Source organism: Pocillopora damicornis, chromosome 4 (genome assembly GCF_964200805.1).
Source record: "Pocillopora damicornis chromosome 4, jaPocDami1.2, whole genome shotgun sequence".
Classification (NCBI taxonomy): domain Eukaryota; kingdom Metazoa; phylum Cnidaria; class Anthozoa; order Scleractinia; family Pocilloporidae; genus Pocillopora; species Pocillopora damicornis.
In genome coordinates this window covers 10,401,371-10,419,202 of record NC_142673.1, presented here as the reverse complement: position 1 = coordinate 10,419,202, position 17,832 = coordinate 10,401,371, and the positions used below count along the sequence as shown (strand labels likewise).

At 38.0% G+C, this 17,832-nt stretch overlaps 2 protein-coding genes across 7 annotated transcripts; both read left to right on the top strand.

Annotated features, from left to right (window-relative positions):
* The first annotated feature begins 3,411 nt into the window (after window positions 1–3,411).
* Window positions 3,412–11,298, top strand: LOC113677644 (heterogeneous nuclear ribonucleoprotein A1-like 2). 2 transcript variants are annotated; one of them, XR_003446809.2, is made up of 4 exons: window positions 3,412–4,321; window positions 9,543–9,634; window positions 10,039–10,088; window positions 10,914–11,298. XR_003446809.2 is itself a non-coding variant. In XM_027194483.2 (2 exons), exon 1 carries the CDS (start codon window positions 3,441–3,443, stop codon window positions 4,308–4,310), a length of 870 nt encoding a protein of 289 aa, XP_027050284.2. In that variant the 5' UTR covers window positions 3,412–3,440; the 3' UTR covers window positions 4,311–4,321; window positions 4,760–5,282. The 2 variants fall into 2 exon arrangements, 1 of the variants encoding a protein (XP_027050284.2); XM_027194483.2 differs by lacking the exons at window positions 9,543–9,634; window positions 10,039–10,088; window positions 10,914–11,298 and adding an exon at window positions 4,760–5,282.
* Window positions 3,412–17,726, top strand: LOC113677642 (RNA-binding protein Musashi homolog Rbp6). 5 transcript variants are annotated; one of them, XM_089202839.1, is made up of 9 exons: window positions 3,412–4,321; window positions 9,543–9,634; window positions 10,039–10,088; window positions 10,914–11,043; window positions 12,005–12,104; window positions 13,274–13,469; window positions 13,687–14,009; window positions 14,445–14,678; window positions 16,258–17,726. In XM_089202839.1, exon 9 carries the CDS (start codon window positions 16,270–16,272, stop codon window positions 17,227–17,229), a length of 960 nt encoding a protein of 319 aa, XP_089058965.1. In that variant the 5' UTR covers window positions 3,412–4,321; window positions 9,543–9,634; window positions 10,039–10,088; window positions 10,914–11,043; window positions 12,005–12,104; window positions 13,274–13,469; window positions 13,687–14,009; window positions 14,445–14,678; window positions 16,258–16,269; the 3' UTR covers window positions 17,230–17,726. The 5 variants fall into 5 exon arrangements, with proteins under 5 accessions (XP_089058965.1, XP_089058964.1, XP_027050281.2 ...); XM_089202838.1 differs by having other exon boundaries at window positions 12,005–14,009; XM_027194480.2 differs by lacking the exons at window positions 3,412–4,321; window positions 9,543–9,634; window positions 10,039–10,088; ... (1 more) ...; window positions 12,005–12,104; window positions 13,274–13,469 and having other exon boundaries at window positions 13,946–14,009; window positions 14,445–14,617.
* The last annotated feature ends 106 nt before the right edge of the window (window positions 17,727–17,832 follow it).

The following is a 17,832-nucleotide window of genomic DNA, read 5'->3' as shown; positions in this document are numbered from 1 at the left end:
TTTACGTCAGGGCAAAAGTGTTTAAATAGAACATGAGGCCAGTAAGAACCTCGTGACAAACTTGGCTTTAATTAAGTTGAGTTGAAGAAACTCCTATTATCATTACCAATCATCATACTTCATTTGATGATATCAACATGTAACCAATCGTCTCCATCGCCAGATAAAAACCACTAAAGCGCAATTTAAGAGTCACGCACGACACATTTGGTTCGGCGTCGTTCCTTTGTCATCCTTTGTAAAAAAAGAAAAAAAAATCCGACCATTAAATTTAACTTTACATTTTGCGCAGTAAGAAAAGGAGCTTTTAAGTAAACACGAGTTGTTAGTTCCACGCGAGGGTTTAATCGTGAGAAATACTTGCACGCGATTGACGCCGACATTACCGCGTGTCGCTGTCTGGATAACATTCGTATTATGACAAGAAAGGTCAGCTTTATTACTCTCTCCATGCAATTGGACGCTGAAAAGTGCCAAAAGATAAATTACGGAAAATTCATTCGCAACACCTTGGCCTCGATTGTACTGTGGCGTAAACTGAGATCTTCTCTTACTGATAATAATTGTTAGGAAGATCTCAGATCCGCCTCAGCCTAATTTGCATAAATTTTTTCGGAGGGCAAAGCTCGTCATGGGACGGGCAGTGAGTACCATCTTCATTTAAATCATCATTGTGCATGAGCTTACACATATCGCAATTCTTATCCTCGCTGTGTGCGAGAGTTTTTCATCATAGCCCTGAGGACACGAGTTACTTATAGCTTGGCGGTAGAGCGTCCGAAATACTTATCGGAAGGTCGAAGGTTCAATTTTAATTGGTAACACTTGGAGTTTTTCTTTCTATCCGAGTATGCCTGAACATTTTCCTTCACTTAAACCACCAGGCTTAGAATTAACCAACTTCATTTAATCATCATTGCGCATAAGCATCATATGGGCATTCCTACTCTTGCATTATGCAGGACGTTCCCCCCCCCCCCCCAAGTTGGTTAAACTGCCTACCTTATCCCTCTCACATTTAATGTTCATTTCCAGGAAAGGAAGGGTGTTGTCCGCGGCAGTTTCCATGGTGAATTTTTTGGAGGGATGTTTTGAGCTCAAAGCATCAAGAAATGAGGAAACCGCTTGAGGGCTAGGTATGATTGTAAATGTATTGTCAACATAATGTTTGTAAAAGCTAGGTGTTTGGCTCCTACGTGGAGCACATAAACGTGTTCGCTAGTAAAGGTCTTAGGCCACGCCGTCAGTCTGTTCATAGAGCTCGCAGTCAAATTGGGACAGTTGTTCTTTAATTGCTACTTAATTACTTAATTAAATTACTTAATTTAATTCGCTGTTTTTCTCCAAAGCCGAGCGTCTTGTTAAACCAGTATTTTTGTAAAGAAAGCCCATACGTCCTCATTCCACATAAGCATCTTTTAGGGACAATAAAGGACTTATTATATGGCAAAACGATTCCGCTTTATCAAGGATGAAGAATGACTTTCTTATTTCGAGAGCCGCGAAAGAAAGCCAACTGTGGTTTGTTACACAATAAACCCACGAGAGTTGTTTATGTTCTCTTTGTTTTGACCGTCTTCTGCAGCTTTTTGGAACTGAATCGCCGACATTGCCCCAGAATTACGAGCTTTGTAAGTCCGCTCCACGGAATGTTTTCTTGCGCGGGATCAAAGCAGGCAATCCCTAGCGGACTAAGCTGGGCCCATTTTGCCCGCTCGGGTAGCCAATCAGAACACAGAATTCGCTTCATACTGCTATACAATAAATGGCTTACAGCTATATAATAAATGATCGTTATTGTTTATCGCTATTGCATTTAGATGTCAGAGGCCTAACTCGTAATTTTGATTGCTTTAAAAAATTTCCCAAAGAATCTAGAGTTGGGGCTTTCTTTTATTAGTATAGGTGAGACCTGGCTTAGAGATTTAGACCATCATGCTGATATTCCAGATTTTAAATTTTATCCACACACTCCGTAAAGATAGGGCAGTGGTGGTGTAGGGATATCCCTTGGTCTTTATCTAGCCGGCAACCTCGAAAATAACCGTCGATCTGACTTGAATTTCGCTCATAATGAATGTGCAGAATCATTGTTTTTGGAAGTCATCAGGCCGACAGTGAAAAACATAGTTGATGATAGAAATAAGAGAGATGGTGAGTTTTGAGCTCGGTAAAGGAATAAAGAAAGATGTTTTTCGTCTTATCACGAGTGTGGGACAAAGAAAAAAATTCTGAGTCCCCATGAGGAATCGAACCTCAGACCTTCGGATTCCTCGCTCTGAAGCTCTACCACTGAGCCACAGAGACTCCACGGTGAGCGAGGTCTATTACAAAGTTCATGTGACACGCGTCCTGCCCACTGCTAGGATCAGCAATGTCGATAGCGTAATGTTTGTAGATAGAAATAAGAGAGATGGTAAGTTTTGAGCTCGGTAAGGAAATAAAGAAAGATGTTTTTCGTCTTGTCACGAGCGTTGATAGTCTTATAAACAGGCCTTCCGATCAAAATTTGCATGATTTTAGCAGAAGACCAGATCCTCTGCTTACAAGTATGGCTGGAATCTGGATTTAATGAACCACTATTGTCATTAAACTTCTGAGGAGTTTTCAGATGTGATTCATTCTAGATTTTTTCCTTTGATCACTCGGCAAACTATTACGGCGATGCTCACATCATAGATAATATTTTCACTAATGATTTGAACGACCCCTCGGTGAGTAGGCTAGTTCCTCCTGATATAACTGACCATCATCCAATTTTTTCCTTTACTTCTCGATCTAAGGGAAAACAAAAATAAAACTGCTTGGGTATCTCCTCGTGATAAAAGCGTGAAAAATATCTCCGAGTTTAAAGAAATGTGTGGGGCGTCAATTAGGATGACTTCTTTGAATACAATGAGACCCAGATTGCGTTCATCAATGTATCCTAGATAAATATTCTACCGTTTACAAGAAATGCCTCCCTCTCAAAAATAGGTTACAGGTCAGCGACAGAGGAAAAACATGCAAATATCTTAACGTTAAGACAAATGAATGAGCGAAAACTAAGTAGACTTTATGTCGCGGGTGTTGAGCTTCCATCGCGAAGACGACACTAGGCGCGCTCGGAATTCGTAATCGGAAATCGACCCGAGATGGCTTCTTTAAGATGGATTTCGAAGTAGTTCCTCAGGAGAAAGCAGGGAACAAACTACTGAGTCGTTCATTGTGCAAGCGCATTCGCGAGAGCTCTGGGAACTAATAAAGGGGGTAAGTTTTTAAAGTAACTGTGGCACTGCGTCGTTGAGCGTTCGCCCTTTGTCAGCGAAGCTCTGGGAACCAGCCTCGTTTCCAGGAGTTTCTCTTGGATGGCGCTGACGCGTGCGCATTGCTAGCTCAAATGTTCGTTTGTAGAAAGCGTGACTTCGAAGCGGAAAGAACTACTGTAGAAGACTTCAAAAATGGCGAGTCCAAAGGACAACGACGAAAGACTGAAAAAACTCTTTGTCGGTGGGTTAAAGAGAGATACCGAAGATGACACTTTAAAGTCATTCTTTGAACAGTACGGGGCAATGACAGACTGTGTTGTGATCCGAAGCCAGAGTAAAGAGTCCAGAGGATTTGGTTATGTTACCTTCGAAGACGAGGAGAGTGTCCTTAAAGTGTTAGAAGACAAGAAAGAAAAAGGCCCTCACTCCATTGACGGAAAAGAAGTCGAAGTGAAACGAGCCATTCCTAGAGATGATCAAAGCTCGACGGCTCATCTCAAAACGAAGAAAATTTTCATCGGTGGCCTACCAGACGAGGCAGACGCCGAAAGCATAAAGCAATCTTTGGCTGATCGAGTTCGCGGCATTACACCAACCAACGTGGACTTAATCATGAAAAAAGAGGACGAGACCAAACATCGGGGTTTCTGTTTTGTTGAATTTGAGGACGAGGACATTGTCGATGAACTGTGCTGCATAAAACAGGTCTCTATCAATGGAAAAAGCGTGGAAATCAAGAAAGCTGAGCCTAAGGACAAATCAGGTTCTCAAGGACAAAGAGGACGCGGTGGTCGCGGAGGTGGTCGTGGAAGTTTTGGTGGCCGTGGTCGTGGCGGTGGCGGCGGAATGGGAGGCAATTATCATGGAGCTGGTGGGTATGGTGCATACCCAGGAGGTGGTTATGACGGCTTTGGTGACGGCGGCGGCTATGGTGATGCTAGTTATGGTGGATATGGCAGTTATGGAGGTGATTACTACGGTAACATGGGTGCCTATCCACAAGCACCTTCTAATTATGGCCCTCAGGGAGGTTACAGAAATAACAGATACAAGCCATACTAAATATAAAGCAGGTGAGACTGTAGCTTTTGTTTGTGTTGGTCCCCTAAATTTCACTTAAGATGTTTCTTCCAAATCAGGTTAGAGAAGTCAGGTTTAATAAACAATCCATCAAAATTTATTTATTGTCGACTAGTATGACTTCTGGATGTTTTTCTTAAAAATTATTATCATCGTTATGATAGTAACTGTTCATGAAGTTAGATTTGGGCATACCCTAGTGTTACTCACACAAGCCTTTCACTCATTATGGGACTTTATTATGGAGAGGTGTAGTTTTCCTCCTCAATGTTTGTGGCAGTTTCTTAAATTGAAGCTTTTACTCTAGCAAAAGCAAAATTTTTTGAAATCAGGTTCACACCATTTGATGATTTCAACAGAGGGTGAGGTCATCACCATCATATTTGTTTTTTGTCCTTAGAAGACTAAGTTTGATCTGTTTTGATACTTAGGTTTGTCTTAAGTCAACATAACCAGGCATAATTTACACTAAGGCACCCAGGACCTAGGCTACCCAAGAATCAGAGTGTTGCAGTTACAGTTGATCAAGCATATAGATGCAGTCTAAGCTACTTCAGAATTACAGGCATCTTTCATTTGTATTCACAGAGTAGACTATGTTGCATGATTTTAACAAGAAACACTTTTATTGCTATTCTTTCTAAATGATAACAACATCATGCTATTTTTAGAGGTGGATCTTCATCTAAGGTCCTTTAAAGTACAGGTGTAAGTTTAAGCTTCAACTTACTCAAACATCCCTTGATTTAATCTTTGTCCGTAAAATGGAGAAGTTTAAACTTGACAGCACTCTTGCTTTAAAAAAGGACAAGAACAATTTTAGTTTTTTTCTTCTATTGGGAAGTGTTATATGGGATATGTAGTTGTTTTCTGATTTGTATTATGATGTGTACACAAGCATGGCCTTTATTAAAGCTTTGTTGGTTAAGAATAAAGGATTTGTTCATATTTTAAGAGTTGCTTATTCTTGTTCCAAACTAAGAAGTCTTTGACGTATCCCTGTAGATGTGAATAATAAGTAAACCTCAGAGAAGTGTACAATTGCAAGCAGATTTTGATATTAATAGTACCCTGTTATTATTTAATGTACTGTAGAACCATGTAAATTGGCTTATTTTTTAAACAAGAAAATAACTGCCTACTTATTATCTATTCTTTAATTACTCTTTTATTCTTTATTCTTTACTCAGCCTTTTTTTAACTCGTAAATTGCGCGCATGTACAAGATTAAGTTGTAGATATGATGTGGAGAATGGTACTCGCTTGCTCAATTGGTCGATTCCTGTAAACTTTTTTTTTTATTTTAGACTTTTGAGTGCATTTGATAGTTTTTGGTGAGTAATAAACAAACGAAATGGTGACCTTTGTTGCTAAGAATAGTGGTGGGGTGAAAAAGAAGCCAATGATAATCTTAAAAGAGTTTATTTTTTTCGTTTTAGTTTCAACAAGCGGCGCCAGCATTTCATAAAATTGTAATTTACAATCCTTGAACTTGAAAAAAATCCGAAGATTCATTAAAAATATCACTTACTCTGAAGCGCTCGGAGTTTACAGGTGTTCTAAAGGTTTTTTGTTATGGCATGAGATTGGGGACAAAATCGATCATTACATTTCGTATCATGTGTTTTTCTGTGAGAAGCAACAAAAGGTGCCGGCAACTGATGAAATTACAGGTTAACACAAAAATCAAATAAAACCTAAACAAATAATTTTGGCTGCCGATCTTCGGTGAATTTTTAAAGAACAATTTTCTTTTAAGTTTTAAGACAATTTGAAGATTCAAAATAAATATTACTTACTAAAATGTGAAAGTTATTCACTACAAAATTGATAAATAGGTCTGGAATTAAATTCTATCTTGTTCTTGATTATACGTTGCTTAGCACGTGACCAAAATCTACCCAGGCAGAAATCCAAAATGATGGTGGCAGTCTGGGCTTAGTTATATCACTGAAAACTCGTTCCTGTTTGTCTCATTTGATAAAGAGGGAGTCATTAATGTTTTCAGTAAGAAAGTATTGCCTTGATTTTCCAATATTTACAATGATACACTGTAAATTTCACTTTCCACCCACATTTACTTCCAACCTTTTCTTTTGAACCAGAAACAAAAATGATATATGTTTAAAACACATCTTCCACCATTGTCAAATGTAACAGCATGATCATTTCAATTGTAATGCCTTCTTATCCCAACATTACTTTGTTACTTTGCTACATTAGCAAAAACTGAACTACTGCTCATACTCTAAATATGACAATCAACCACAAAATTCCCTAAACCAGATAACATTAAACATGATTAAAAAAATCATGTAAGGCATCTGTCAATTCACGAGTTTGCTCACAGAGCACTTTGATTCTTTCACCTGATTGGCTTGACATGTTAATTTTTTCTACTCTTTTTCACATAGGCTCTCAATTTAAAAATATTTGAATATTTCTGAGTTATTACCAGTCATTCAAAAAATTGACAAGACACGTGGGGAAACTCCTAAGGCTCATTTACTGGGTAACACTTAGGTAATTTTTTTTTTGAAAAAAACCTTGTGAGATTAGGATGTTTGATGATGAAGATCTCTTACTGGGCAATTCCAATTTTAGTAGTTGACTTGATCTTGTAGTATTCTCTCATAACTATGTAATTTCAATCCCCATCATCCAAAAATATTGATAAAAGATCAACATTTACTGCACTAAGCCTGAGAAAATTGTCTTCAAATGTGCTGTGAATAGGTTCAATTTGAAAAGAACTCGATAATCTGGCTGTACCCAGAAAACCACATGATGTGTCCAACAAATAGCTACTGCTCTGATTGTTGCAAAAATGGTAATTTGTCTGAATCAAAAATGCCTTTTTAGAAGCTCCAAGTTGTTTAAACAGAGAGAGTGAGATTAAGTTTCTTCACTGGGAAGCAGCCAGACTTAAACCCTTTTCCACCCTCCTAAGCTAAATAGCAACATCGGTTGTTAAATTTTCAGTACATTGGATAACCTTTTTCATCTACTCTTTGGAATTTTAAAATGTAGTCAGTGTCATTAACTGGTATTTATATCTGCTTGTATTTGAAAAAAACATGCTTGCTATTTTGCAAAGATTGACACTTAGTTTCATGCCTTGCCACATCTCAGCTAGTGGGTGGTTGAGAGTCCAAAGCAGCAGGCGTAGAGGGGATTGAAAAAACCTGATAGCTAGGTTTGCTTGGAGGAGTGCATCTCAGCATGGCTGATTGAAATGCTGGGGGCTTAACATCAAGGCTAGCACTAGCATGCAACCCAGCCACTGGCCTATCCAAGGGTGGGTTGCAAATGGCTCTGTGTCTAAAGCTCAGGGGTGGGAAGGGTAGGTTTTTAACATCAACCAGGGGGGAGGTGGTTTTTCCATAAAAGTGGACTTCTTGATAGCGTTATTTTCAGCCTGTTGTTGTCTTGAACTGTGTCCCATGATTCACAGTTAAACTCTTGCATTAGGACAGCTCCATGAGTGGACTAGATCACTATGGCTAGGTAGGCAGTGGGCTGGGGGGAATTCTCAATTTTTGGGTGAGAGCTTGAAAATTGACTTTTGAGTTTGCTGTCTTCTTGGGTATGTTTTGGAAGACTCACTTAGATTTATATATGCTCTTAAATAGCAACAATAATAGTGAGATGGTTTTTGTTAGAGTATATTATTTTTATTTAATTTAAAGTTCAGATGTTCATATTATTGGTATGTTAGATACCTAAAAAACATTCATCTACCAATTGTAAAACTTGCAAAACTTATTGGGATATATTTTGAACTCACTATTAGCACCCTTGAATCACATCCTTATGGACATCTTTAAACCTGTGACTTTGGTTGATGTTGACAGTTGATCATTTTTATTTACCTGTTCCTATCAAGAGGTCAGATCTGGCTTTAGTATGTGAACATTTGAGCCGAGTGGCATATGAGTGACCATGCAACCTATCATAATGAAATGATTATGAAATTTTCTGTACAGTTTTAATACTTCAAAGTATTCCTCAGCCATTTGTATAAATATTTGCAGTCATTGAAGTTATGGTTGGCATTCATTAATTTATGAGCTAAGATGCTTTTGTTTTTTCAAGCTGTACAATTTCAGATTTCTGTTTTGCCATGAAAATTATTGCTTACATTTTTTGCCCAAACTAAGATTTCAAGATTAATGTTTCCTATTAGCGCTGATACAAATGCTGATGAAGAACAAAGTTATCATTAAAAGACAGATGTGAGCCACAACTGATAAGAGGTATTACCACAGAACATTTTACATGGGAATCATCTTAGGTCATTTTGAGTGGTAAAGATGCCATGGCCACTTCCTCCTTTGTGTAACTTCCAGTCATTATTGAAAGTAATAGTTAGACACTTTCCCTTCAACATATATCTGCAGATGCTGGTATGTGTTTCATGGTGAATCACACAACAAAACCAAAACCTGATCTAGTTTTTACTTAAGATAATAGAGCTTTGGCAGATGATCAATTGTGGATTGTTATGAAGATAATAAACAGTTTGCTTTATAAGGGCATGTTTAATTTATTTAAATGTATACATCTCCAATTTGCCTATGTGTTTTGAAATAGACAACTGTGAAGAAATTGCCAATATATATGGAAGTGCATAATTTGTTTTTTTGTACTTTTATAACCATATGCACACTTTGGACTGAGATTTACTTGATCAATCACCTCTTGAATTGCTGGAGAACTTTCCACAGGGATCTATTCTTCATTATATTTGAGAATGAAAAAGTCAATTCAAAAAGTCATATTGAAATAACTATATTCCAGATTTGGAAAAAATAACTGGTGCTGTTTTGTAATGTGAACAAAATTACTGAGTCCAGAATACTGGAAATGTAGCATTTCTTTGATAAAAGATAACTGATTTACTAGAAGGACATATTATTGTCCATATGATCTTGTTGGTTGGGCAAACTACCCTTAATTCTAGAAAAAAAACAAAAAGAAAAACTTAATTTTTTTGTTAGTGTTAACCAGTGATGGTGAAAGTGCCAGTGGTCTTTTTAAAACAAGTCTATTTAATCATAATCTAACTCCAAGTTGATATTTGTCATTTTTTGGAAGTATGGTTAACAACTGTTGGTGAATTTCAAATTCAATTTCAGTCACGGTAGAATAAAAGGAACATGATATAACACCAGTATTAATATTAGGTTATCTTTTTGGGTTCTTATGCAACAGGCAAACTCTTCGTTGGTTGAGTGCCTAATTGGAAACTGGAGTTCATGATGTCATATCCTGAAGGAACACCAACTAGGGAATGAACATCACTGGTAAGATGATATCAGGTTTTTGTTGAACAATTTTCATTTGATTACTCTACCTCTTTATAATGGAGGTTAACTACTGTTACATAGCAAGTCATGGCACAAACTTGGTTGATCAAAATCCAGCAACATGTTCATAGTCAAGTTTTTTTAGATAATATGAAATTATTCATTGAGTGGTACAGCCACAACTAGTTTGAAAAATTGTAAATCAAGGAAAACATTTGATTTTAACATAACCAATGACACATTAAACTTTACTATGCTGCTTGGCATGGGTTTACAGGTCCTGGTTGGGTTTTACACAGGTGAAATTATTTAAATTAGAAAATTTGTAATTTCTTTGTAAAAGTATACAGTAAATTGTTTTTGATCAACAGCAGAAATCTGAACCCATTTGTTATTTGCAGATTTAAACATTTCACTTTGATGCTCATGAAAGGATTTCTACTGGATGGAGGTATTAATTTTTCTATATTGACCAATATTGTACAATGGTTGAAATTATTTTCCTCTTGAACAAAGAGTACAACAAGCCAGCCATGTAAAAAATAGGAAATACTATACATCCAATACTCAGAGTGGAAGGCTGTTTGAAGTATGAATTTTTGCTTTCCATTATTTTCCTACGTTGCCACCTTCTACATAGGTTAACTTGTTGCCTCCTAGATTTGATTTTTTTGCCACTATTGCCATAATGTGGGTGACTTTTTACTTTTATCATATGTGCTATCAAAACTTAAGGGTTTTTTTGTTTATCACTCTGATCTTTGTTGGAACTTGCCAATTTAAAAATCGTTACAAGCGACTCCAGTTTCAATAGCTGGATCTAGGTTTGGATATATATGTTTTGAAGTTATGCACTGATCAATTCCAAGTTTTGTATCTTTCCCCCCCCCCCTAGCAACCCATGGGAATTTGACCATCATCCTGGGGGTAGGGAATTTGAACCTTACCTGGCTGGGGTGGGGAATTTGAACTGGAAGTGTTAAGTGTTTCCTGAAGAATACAAGAGTTATTTTAAGAATACAGAGGTGTTTAAGGTAAATAATTCACTTTTGCAAGCAAATGGCTCAAAAGAGAAGGTCTACAAAGTTTAAGTTTTAAAGCTTTGGCAAAGTACAGAAAGACATGATAACTAATTTAGTCTTTCGCAAAAATATTGGGTGGGGCATTTGAACACAATTTTTGCTCCGGTCTACTTGATGTGTAAAATAGTTGAAGCTTTTTATTTATGTGAGGTTCTTAATTTATTGACGGTGCACTATCTTCCCTTTACCTGTAGAAATCTTTGGCACAGAATTGACACAAATAACCAGTGAGATGAGTCTGCAGTGAAGTCTCTAATGAAAATTAGCCGCAGAACCTTGCCACGGTTTTTAAATTAACATTCTGTGTTCTGAAGGACACCATAGGTATGCGGTTATTAACTGCTCGTTCACCGCTAACGGTGTCAAATAAATTGACATTTTTCGAGCCAAAGGTTTTGCTCTTTCAGTTTTTTGTCTCATACCAATACGCTTGTCCCTCTTTTCCCACTTGGCTGAGGGGAAACGGAAAGGACTGCTACGTAAGCGAAAAGAGATGGAAAATTGATATGGAAGATAGTTCTTTGAAAACGATTTTGATAATTGTATTCTGAATGAATAGAATCTTTCTTTTCCAAGAAATACTGCTCTATATGTGTTTCCTTCATCTCCTGATTTCGTTGTTAGGATGTAGAAACACCTGACCCTGAGCCTCGATAGGGCCCACATTTACGGGAAAAAGATGAATTAACATCCATATTTTATTGCAACTTTCGTTCGCAAACTTATCTCCTGTTCGCTGAAGAAAATAGGACTCTCTGAAGTTATAGATAGCTTTCCCGCTCATGTAGAAGATCACCTAGGCCGTTTGAAATCTCAACTGTATTAGTGAGTCTCTTGAAAAGTGTTTCCTGTAGTCTGCAAACCGGATGTGGAGTCAAACTTCCTCATGGATCGGCGAAAAGGTTCCTACCAGTTTCTATGCTGGGGTTGGGGTGCCTCTTAATCGCATTCTGGTGTGTGTGGTAGGTGTGGTGTGGCCTATTCACATATGCTAAACACGTTTAGTAAGACAATTTTTTATTGAATAAAAATCAGCGAAGGAACACATGTAGTCTAAATTTAACTTAGGGTTTAAATGATCACTCTGATTTTCATTATGATACAAAAATTAGTCCAAGCAACTGCTATCAAGAAAAACAATTTCTAATAATGTTTTAAAAGCAGCTCTAAAACGTGTTTTATAGTTTGGGTGTGAATGGGGTCACCGCTCTTTTTTAGGCTCAGCACCAATATTTGTGACAGGGCCGATGCCGATATTTGATACAAGCGCTTTGTCTTACCCTAGTGACTAACCGCTGACAAGGAGCTTGAGCTCGAGATTATGTAATCACTGGTCAAAGTAGCGTGGGGGGAGGGGTGCTGCAAGAGTGAAATGATCGACCACGGTGAGTTTCGACTAAATTACGACTTAAATCCATTTTTTATTTTTTTTAAAAATAACTTCTGTTAGCGTACAGAGAGTGGTATGTTACTCATACCAATCAGATAGTTTGGGGTATGTATCTCGCATCAGTCAGATCGCCGCATTAAGGTATGTATCTCGCACCAATCAGAGCGTCGTTTTTGCTCTTTGATTTGAGAGGTGTTCAAATTTCAATGAAGTAATGGGGGATTCGGAGAGAGCAGTTCGTAAAATGGAATCAGAATGAGAAATGTTGGCTTTCCTGTGTTTTTAACGCGTATTTTACCGCACTTTATGAGAAATGCGATACTACTAGACAGATCAAAGATATTGTGTTACCTTTAGTAACTGTGTTACCCGTGCTGTGAAAATGGTGGATAGTTGTTCGAGAGAAAATGGATAAAGGGGTAAGTTTCTAAAGAAACTGTGGTGCTGCGTCGGTGGGAGTGTATAGCAGGTAATTTAGTGTTAACAACTGAGTTGAAAACTTAAATTAGCCACCGTTTAGGGCGGCTAATTTACGTTTTCAACTCAGTTGTTAACACTTAAGTTACCTGCGAGAGAAAATGGAGTCCTGTGCACTGTAGCACGATCATGGTTATTGTTCCTTCACGACGAGAGTGAGTGGAAACATTTTGAATTAAGTATTGCTTGAGGTGTTGATGAATTGCATCAAACATTTTGATTTGAGCAGTTCTTTAACGGCAAGCTGTGCAAGATTCATGATTTGTTGGGTGTGCCGATTATATTTTTCTGGATTTGTTTTCTCGGTGCTATCTCTAGATGAATATTTAATTAAAATTAACTATGGACGATTTTGTGTATGTTTTCGATGCCTAGTGAAAGTGATCTTGTGGGGTCGTTTGTGTTTGGCCAGGGACGAATTCAGATACCACCGTTGGCATGTTTAGTTGATTTCGTTATCTGAAATGAATGATTTACAGAGCTTAGTTAATATGATGTGATCTACTAACGTCGAAAATATGTCAAGTCGAAGGAACAATTTTGGTCTCGGTCCGCATTTTTTCCACAAAATAAACACATGCCGCTTAAAAAGATGAGTATACGGCCCACGTGCAAAGCTGTCACTATTGTTTCTCGAACGTTGCGCGTGTTAAATACTCAACAGTGACATCTCATTTACATCTACAGCTTCATCCACTTTTACTACGTTGGTAAAATCTGTACAGACAACACACCAAACAACTCGCACGCAAAGTGAGAAGACTATATGAAGACTTGAAATTATCTCAAGATCAGTTTTGATCAAGAAATGGGCCAGGAATATTTCACAATAGTGTAAATAATAGTGCAAGCTGATCGCGGAAAAGCGATTGCGTGACGCTCAGTAAGTTGTAAGATGACATATTATCACATACCAGACGAAAAAACTCTTTAGATTCTCAATCTGCCTTTTGTTCCCACTCTGCAGTCTGCAGTCTACATTTTGTATCTAGTCTACATTTTGTACCTAGTTTACATTTTGTATCCGGTTTGCAGTCTTCAGTCTGCATTTTGTACTAACAGGTATCCGTGGCGCCAATACAGTTTATTTTTTGTTACAGTTATTCGCGCAACACACACAATCTACCACAACCGAGACGTAGTCGAATGTTTCCACACTTCTTTAGTACTCTAGCCGCTTCCTGCGTGCTTTACAACAGAACAGAGCACAGTCAAGGCTTCTCTATGTATTGGGTGGGTATGCTTGCAGCTTTCCCGCGCATTTGTCTTTATCATCGTGGGCTCGGGGATGGATAGACCTCGTGACCTGTGACGCATTAGACATTCCATCCAGTGCTTGTCGATTTGCATCAAAAGACTGAGTGTAGATAGAAGGTGTGAGTGAAACGCTGTACGTTAAAAGCTGTAAATTCTACATTTGAAGGTAAGGTTTACGGAAGGTTTTCCATTTTTAACCATATCCCTCAAGTTTTTAAAATCTTTTTGGTGGAGGATTTTTGCGTTTTCCTGGCTTATCAAGAGTTTGATGGGTTAGTTATTCTCATTCAAATTAAGCCATCCACCGATTACTTTTGCTGTCGTTGAAATTTACTCACGCTTTGATTTACCTTCTATTCATTCTTAGCTGAGGTTTGTGATCTTACTTGACAATTTTTTTTTCATGAAACGATTTGTCTGTTTGAGTTCCCTATCAAAGGTTTTTGAGTGAACTTTCATTACCACGTGCTCCTATCTGTCGCTCCTAAACACCGCTCGCTTCGGGAAATCAATCTTTTTTGCAGCAAATGAAGTTTCGAAACGATACAAGTAGTATGATTATACAAACAATCCCGTACTGAACTGACAGTTGTGTTGGCAGAAAACTCGATTATTGCGACTTCTGCCTGCCGTCCCTCTTCGAGAGGACATGAGAGCTGCACGGGTGACTGTCATGGCGGCGTCGAATCTTGGCGGCCACGCGGCGTCTCCAGATGACAAAGGAATTGGATGACGCATGGAATCTGGAGTGGTCAAGCACGGACCGAATGTGTGGTAACTACTAAGTAAAAGCGCTTCGGAATGTCAATAAAACGCTGGAGTCTTCAAAAAACATGTATGTTTGATGGTGTGCTAGTATGATGAGATTGGAATAGGGCAAGAAGAATTATTCCCACGAAGTTTCAGATCTTGTGAAGGGTTTTTGCTTTCCGTCGTTTCAGCCATTTCCGTGGTAGTTCAATTTCAAGAAAGGTTTCCCTCCTGATGCTTTCTGACCGCGTAAAGTAGACGCAGAAAATCGGAAAGAACCGTTTCCAACGATAGAGGACGAAGTCTTGAATTCCTGAAGTTTCATAGCCTTTTCCTTTCTTGTTCCAGTTTCGACTTGGTCAACTTTCCATTGTTTCAGTAATAGAGAAGCTTTCCTTCCAAGAACGAAGTTCTACAAATGTTGTTTTTTGGTCGTGTGCAGTGTAAAATCAGAGCTTTTTTCGTTGTCTCTCCCTGAATTACCTTCAATTTGTTACACATTTTGGTTATTCTTTCCCTGCTGTGTACCCAAACGATTCGAGTTTGTGCTGGTTCACAATTGTTAATGTATTGATAATGAGATATGCTGCTGGCGAGGATTGGAGGAGAAGTTCAGAGTAATGAGTTGGGTTTTAACTGATTTCATGCTTTCCTGGAATTTGTTTAAAATTTTCTGTGGCTGAAATAAAATCATATGGAAGGTTTAGTTATGTGTTCATATAAGTACCAAGATGACTCAAAAGTTTATTTGAAGAATTATATTTTTATGAGGAAGAATAGACCCCGAACAGATTTATTTCATGGTCACTAGTAACTGATATTTTTTGGTGACTTCCACACTTAACATAAGTTAAAATTAACAAATGGAGTTTTGATTTAACTTGGGTGAAACTTGTCTTTATGATTTCCCAAATCTCTTTATTTCAGTGAAAAGGGAATCTAGTATTAGATGCAACCTCCATTTCTGTGTTTTATCTCTTTGTTCTCTGTTTTAGTCAATTAAGCCCTAGAGGCTTTGTAAATTGTTAGGTGGAGGGCTAAAGATTTGTAAAAGGATACTTTTTATAATGCGTCTGAGTTTGAGAAAGTGATTATGAGCACAGAAGCCCTGTTGGTTGCACAGACATGGTTTGGCGTAGCACCAATTAATTAAAATGGGGTTTTGAGAGAAAATTGCCATCAGTTTTTTCTAGTCTGTAAGATATCTAAACAAATATTTTATCATGGAAATGAGGCAAATGTCCTTTTATCCTGGAAATGAACTATTCAAACTGAAATAGAATTTTATTGCTTTTGAATAAAGAATTTTTCAAGTTTCTTGTCTGTATTTCTCTGACTTTTTTTCCACATATTTTGCTTTTCTATTTCATCTTTCAATTTGCCCTTTTTCAGTTTTTTTGTAACATTTCACTTTTGTTGCAGGTGAACATGGCTAGTTTTTTTAATTTCATATTTATCACTGAATTTGACTCTCACAGTCTATTTTTAATTTAGTTAAAATTGAAAGAATAGTTGCCATTGATGTTGTTGGAAGGGAAAAGATTTGTTACTTTCAGCGGTTTGGAAAATTCTTTAACCTTTATTTTTTTTCATTAACTTAATTGCTCAGGAGAGTATTTAAAGTTTTATTTTAAACTAATGGAACTTTGTGTGCTTCCTTTTAGGCTTGTTCAATCATGGCTACTGAAGGCTGGGAAAATAATCCAGATTTGAAAAAGCTTTACATTGGAAAGCTTAAGCTTGAGTCAACTGAGGAAAGTCTAAAAAATCACTTTGGAAAATATGGAACTGTCACTGAAGTCAAGATAGGCTTAGATAAAGATCATAACCCAAGGGGGTTTGCCTTTGTGTCAATGTCTGATCAAGCAGCAGTGGATCAAATCTTAGAAGATAAACCACAAGTTGTTGATGGCCAGACTGTTTACCCAAGAAGGGCAATTCCAAGAGATGATCCAAACCCACTGGCTCAGTTGAAAACAAAGAAGCTCTTCATAGGAGGGCTTAATGAAGAGGCCTCTGAAGAAGATATCAAGAATGTGCTGGCCATATTTACACCCCATCAACCAGAGAAAATTAAACTGATGTTTGACAGAAACACCAACAAATTCAAGGGCTATGCATTTGCTTGGTTCCAAAATGAACACATAGTGGACAAGCTATTTATCATCAGGAACTGCACAATCAAAGACAAGAAAGTTGAGCTCAAGAAGGCAGAGGAAAACAGTGGACAGGGGGGAGGTGGTCAAGGTGGAGGTGGTGGATTCCGTGGTCGTGGTGGAGGTGGATTCAGAGGAAGAGGGCGGGGAGGTGGAGGAGGAGGTGGTGGTGGTGGTGGTGGTGGTGGTGGTGGTGCAGGTTATAATGGTGCCTACTCACAACCTGCCTATGGTTCAGGTTATGAAGGTTATGAAAATTACGGCAGTGGTGATTACTCTTATGGCAGTGGTTATGGCTATGATGGTGGTTATGGTAGTTATGGTGGTGCCTATGGCGGTGGTTATGGTGGAGGTTATCACAACATGGGGGAGTACAGTTCTGAAGCGTCTTCATATGGTCCAAACAGGCGTGGTGGACAAGTGCGTGGACGTGGAGGAGGGGGTGGTGGTGCTGGTGGTGGTGGGTATCGGCCTTACTAAGCCAGAAAGAACTGAACACAAATGGAAATATTTTGTGTTATTGAACACTGTGTATTGTACTGTTTATTGATTGAAAATCTCGTGCACTTCTGGAATTGGACACTTGCAAAAGAATTAGTATCATTTTTAGTAGCTGTACATCAATAATTGTGAAAACATGTACTTTTAAACCTGTATTGTAGGTTGGTTGGTTGTCCATAGCAAAGTAGGATATACAACTCATCAACAGCACTTGTCCAGCTATGTGATCTGAACTGAAAAGTTTGAAATTTTTCCATCCTTGTATGTCTAACCATAGACTGTACAAAGTATTTTTGACTTGTGCAGGTCCAGGAGGATGGCATAATTCCAAAAAACAATATTTCCTGAAGTACTTGTGCATTTAGATTTTAAAGCAATCAGCATTTTTCATTCAAGGGACAAAGCAGACTTCTTTCAGTTGAATATGTACTCATTGAATTTTAAACCTTTGTATTAAAGACTGTATGTTGACATAAGTAATTGTAATCCTGTGTTTGTGGGACAGATTTTTTATTATCTAGATGAAAAGAAAGAAAGGGTTCCCACCCTAGGGCCCCATAGCATTCTAATGATATTCCATTA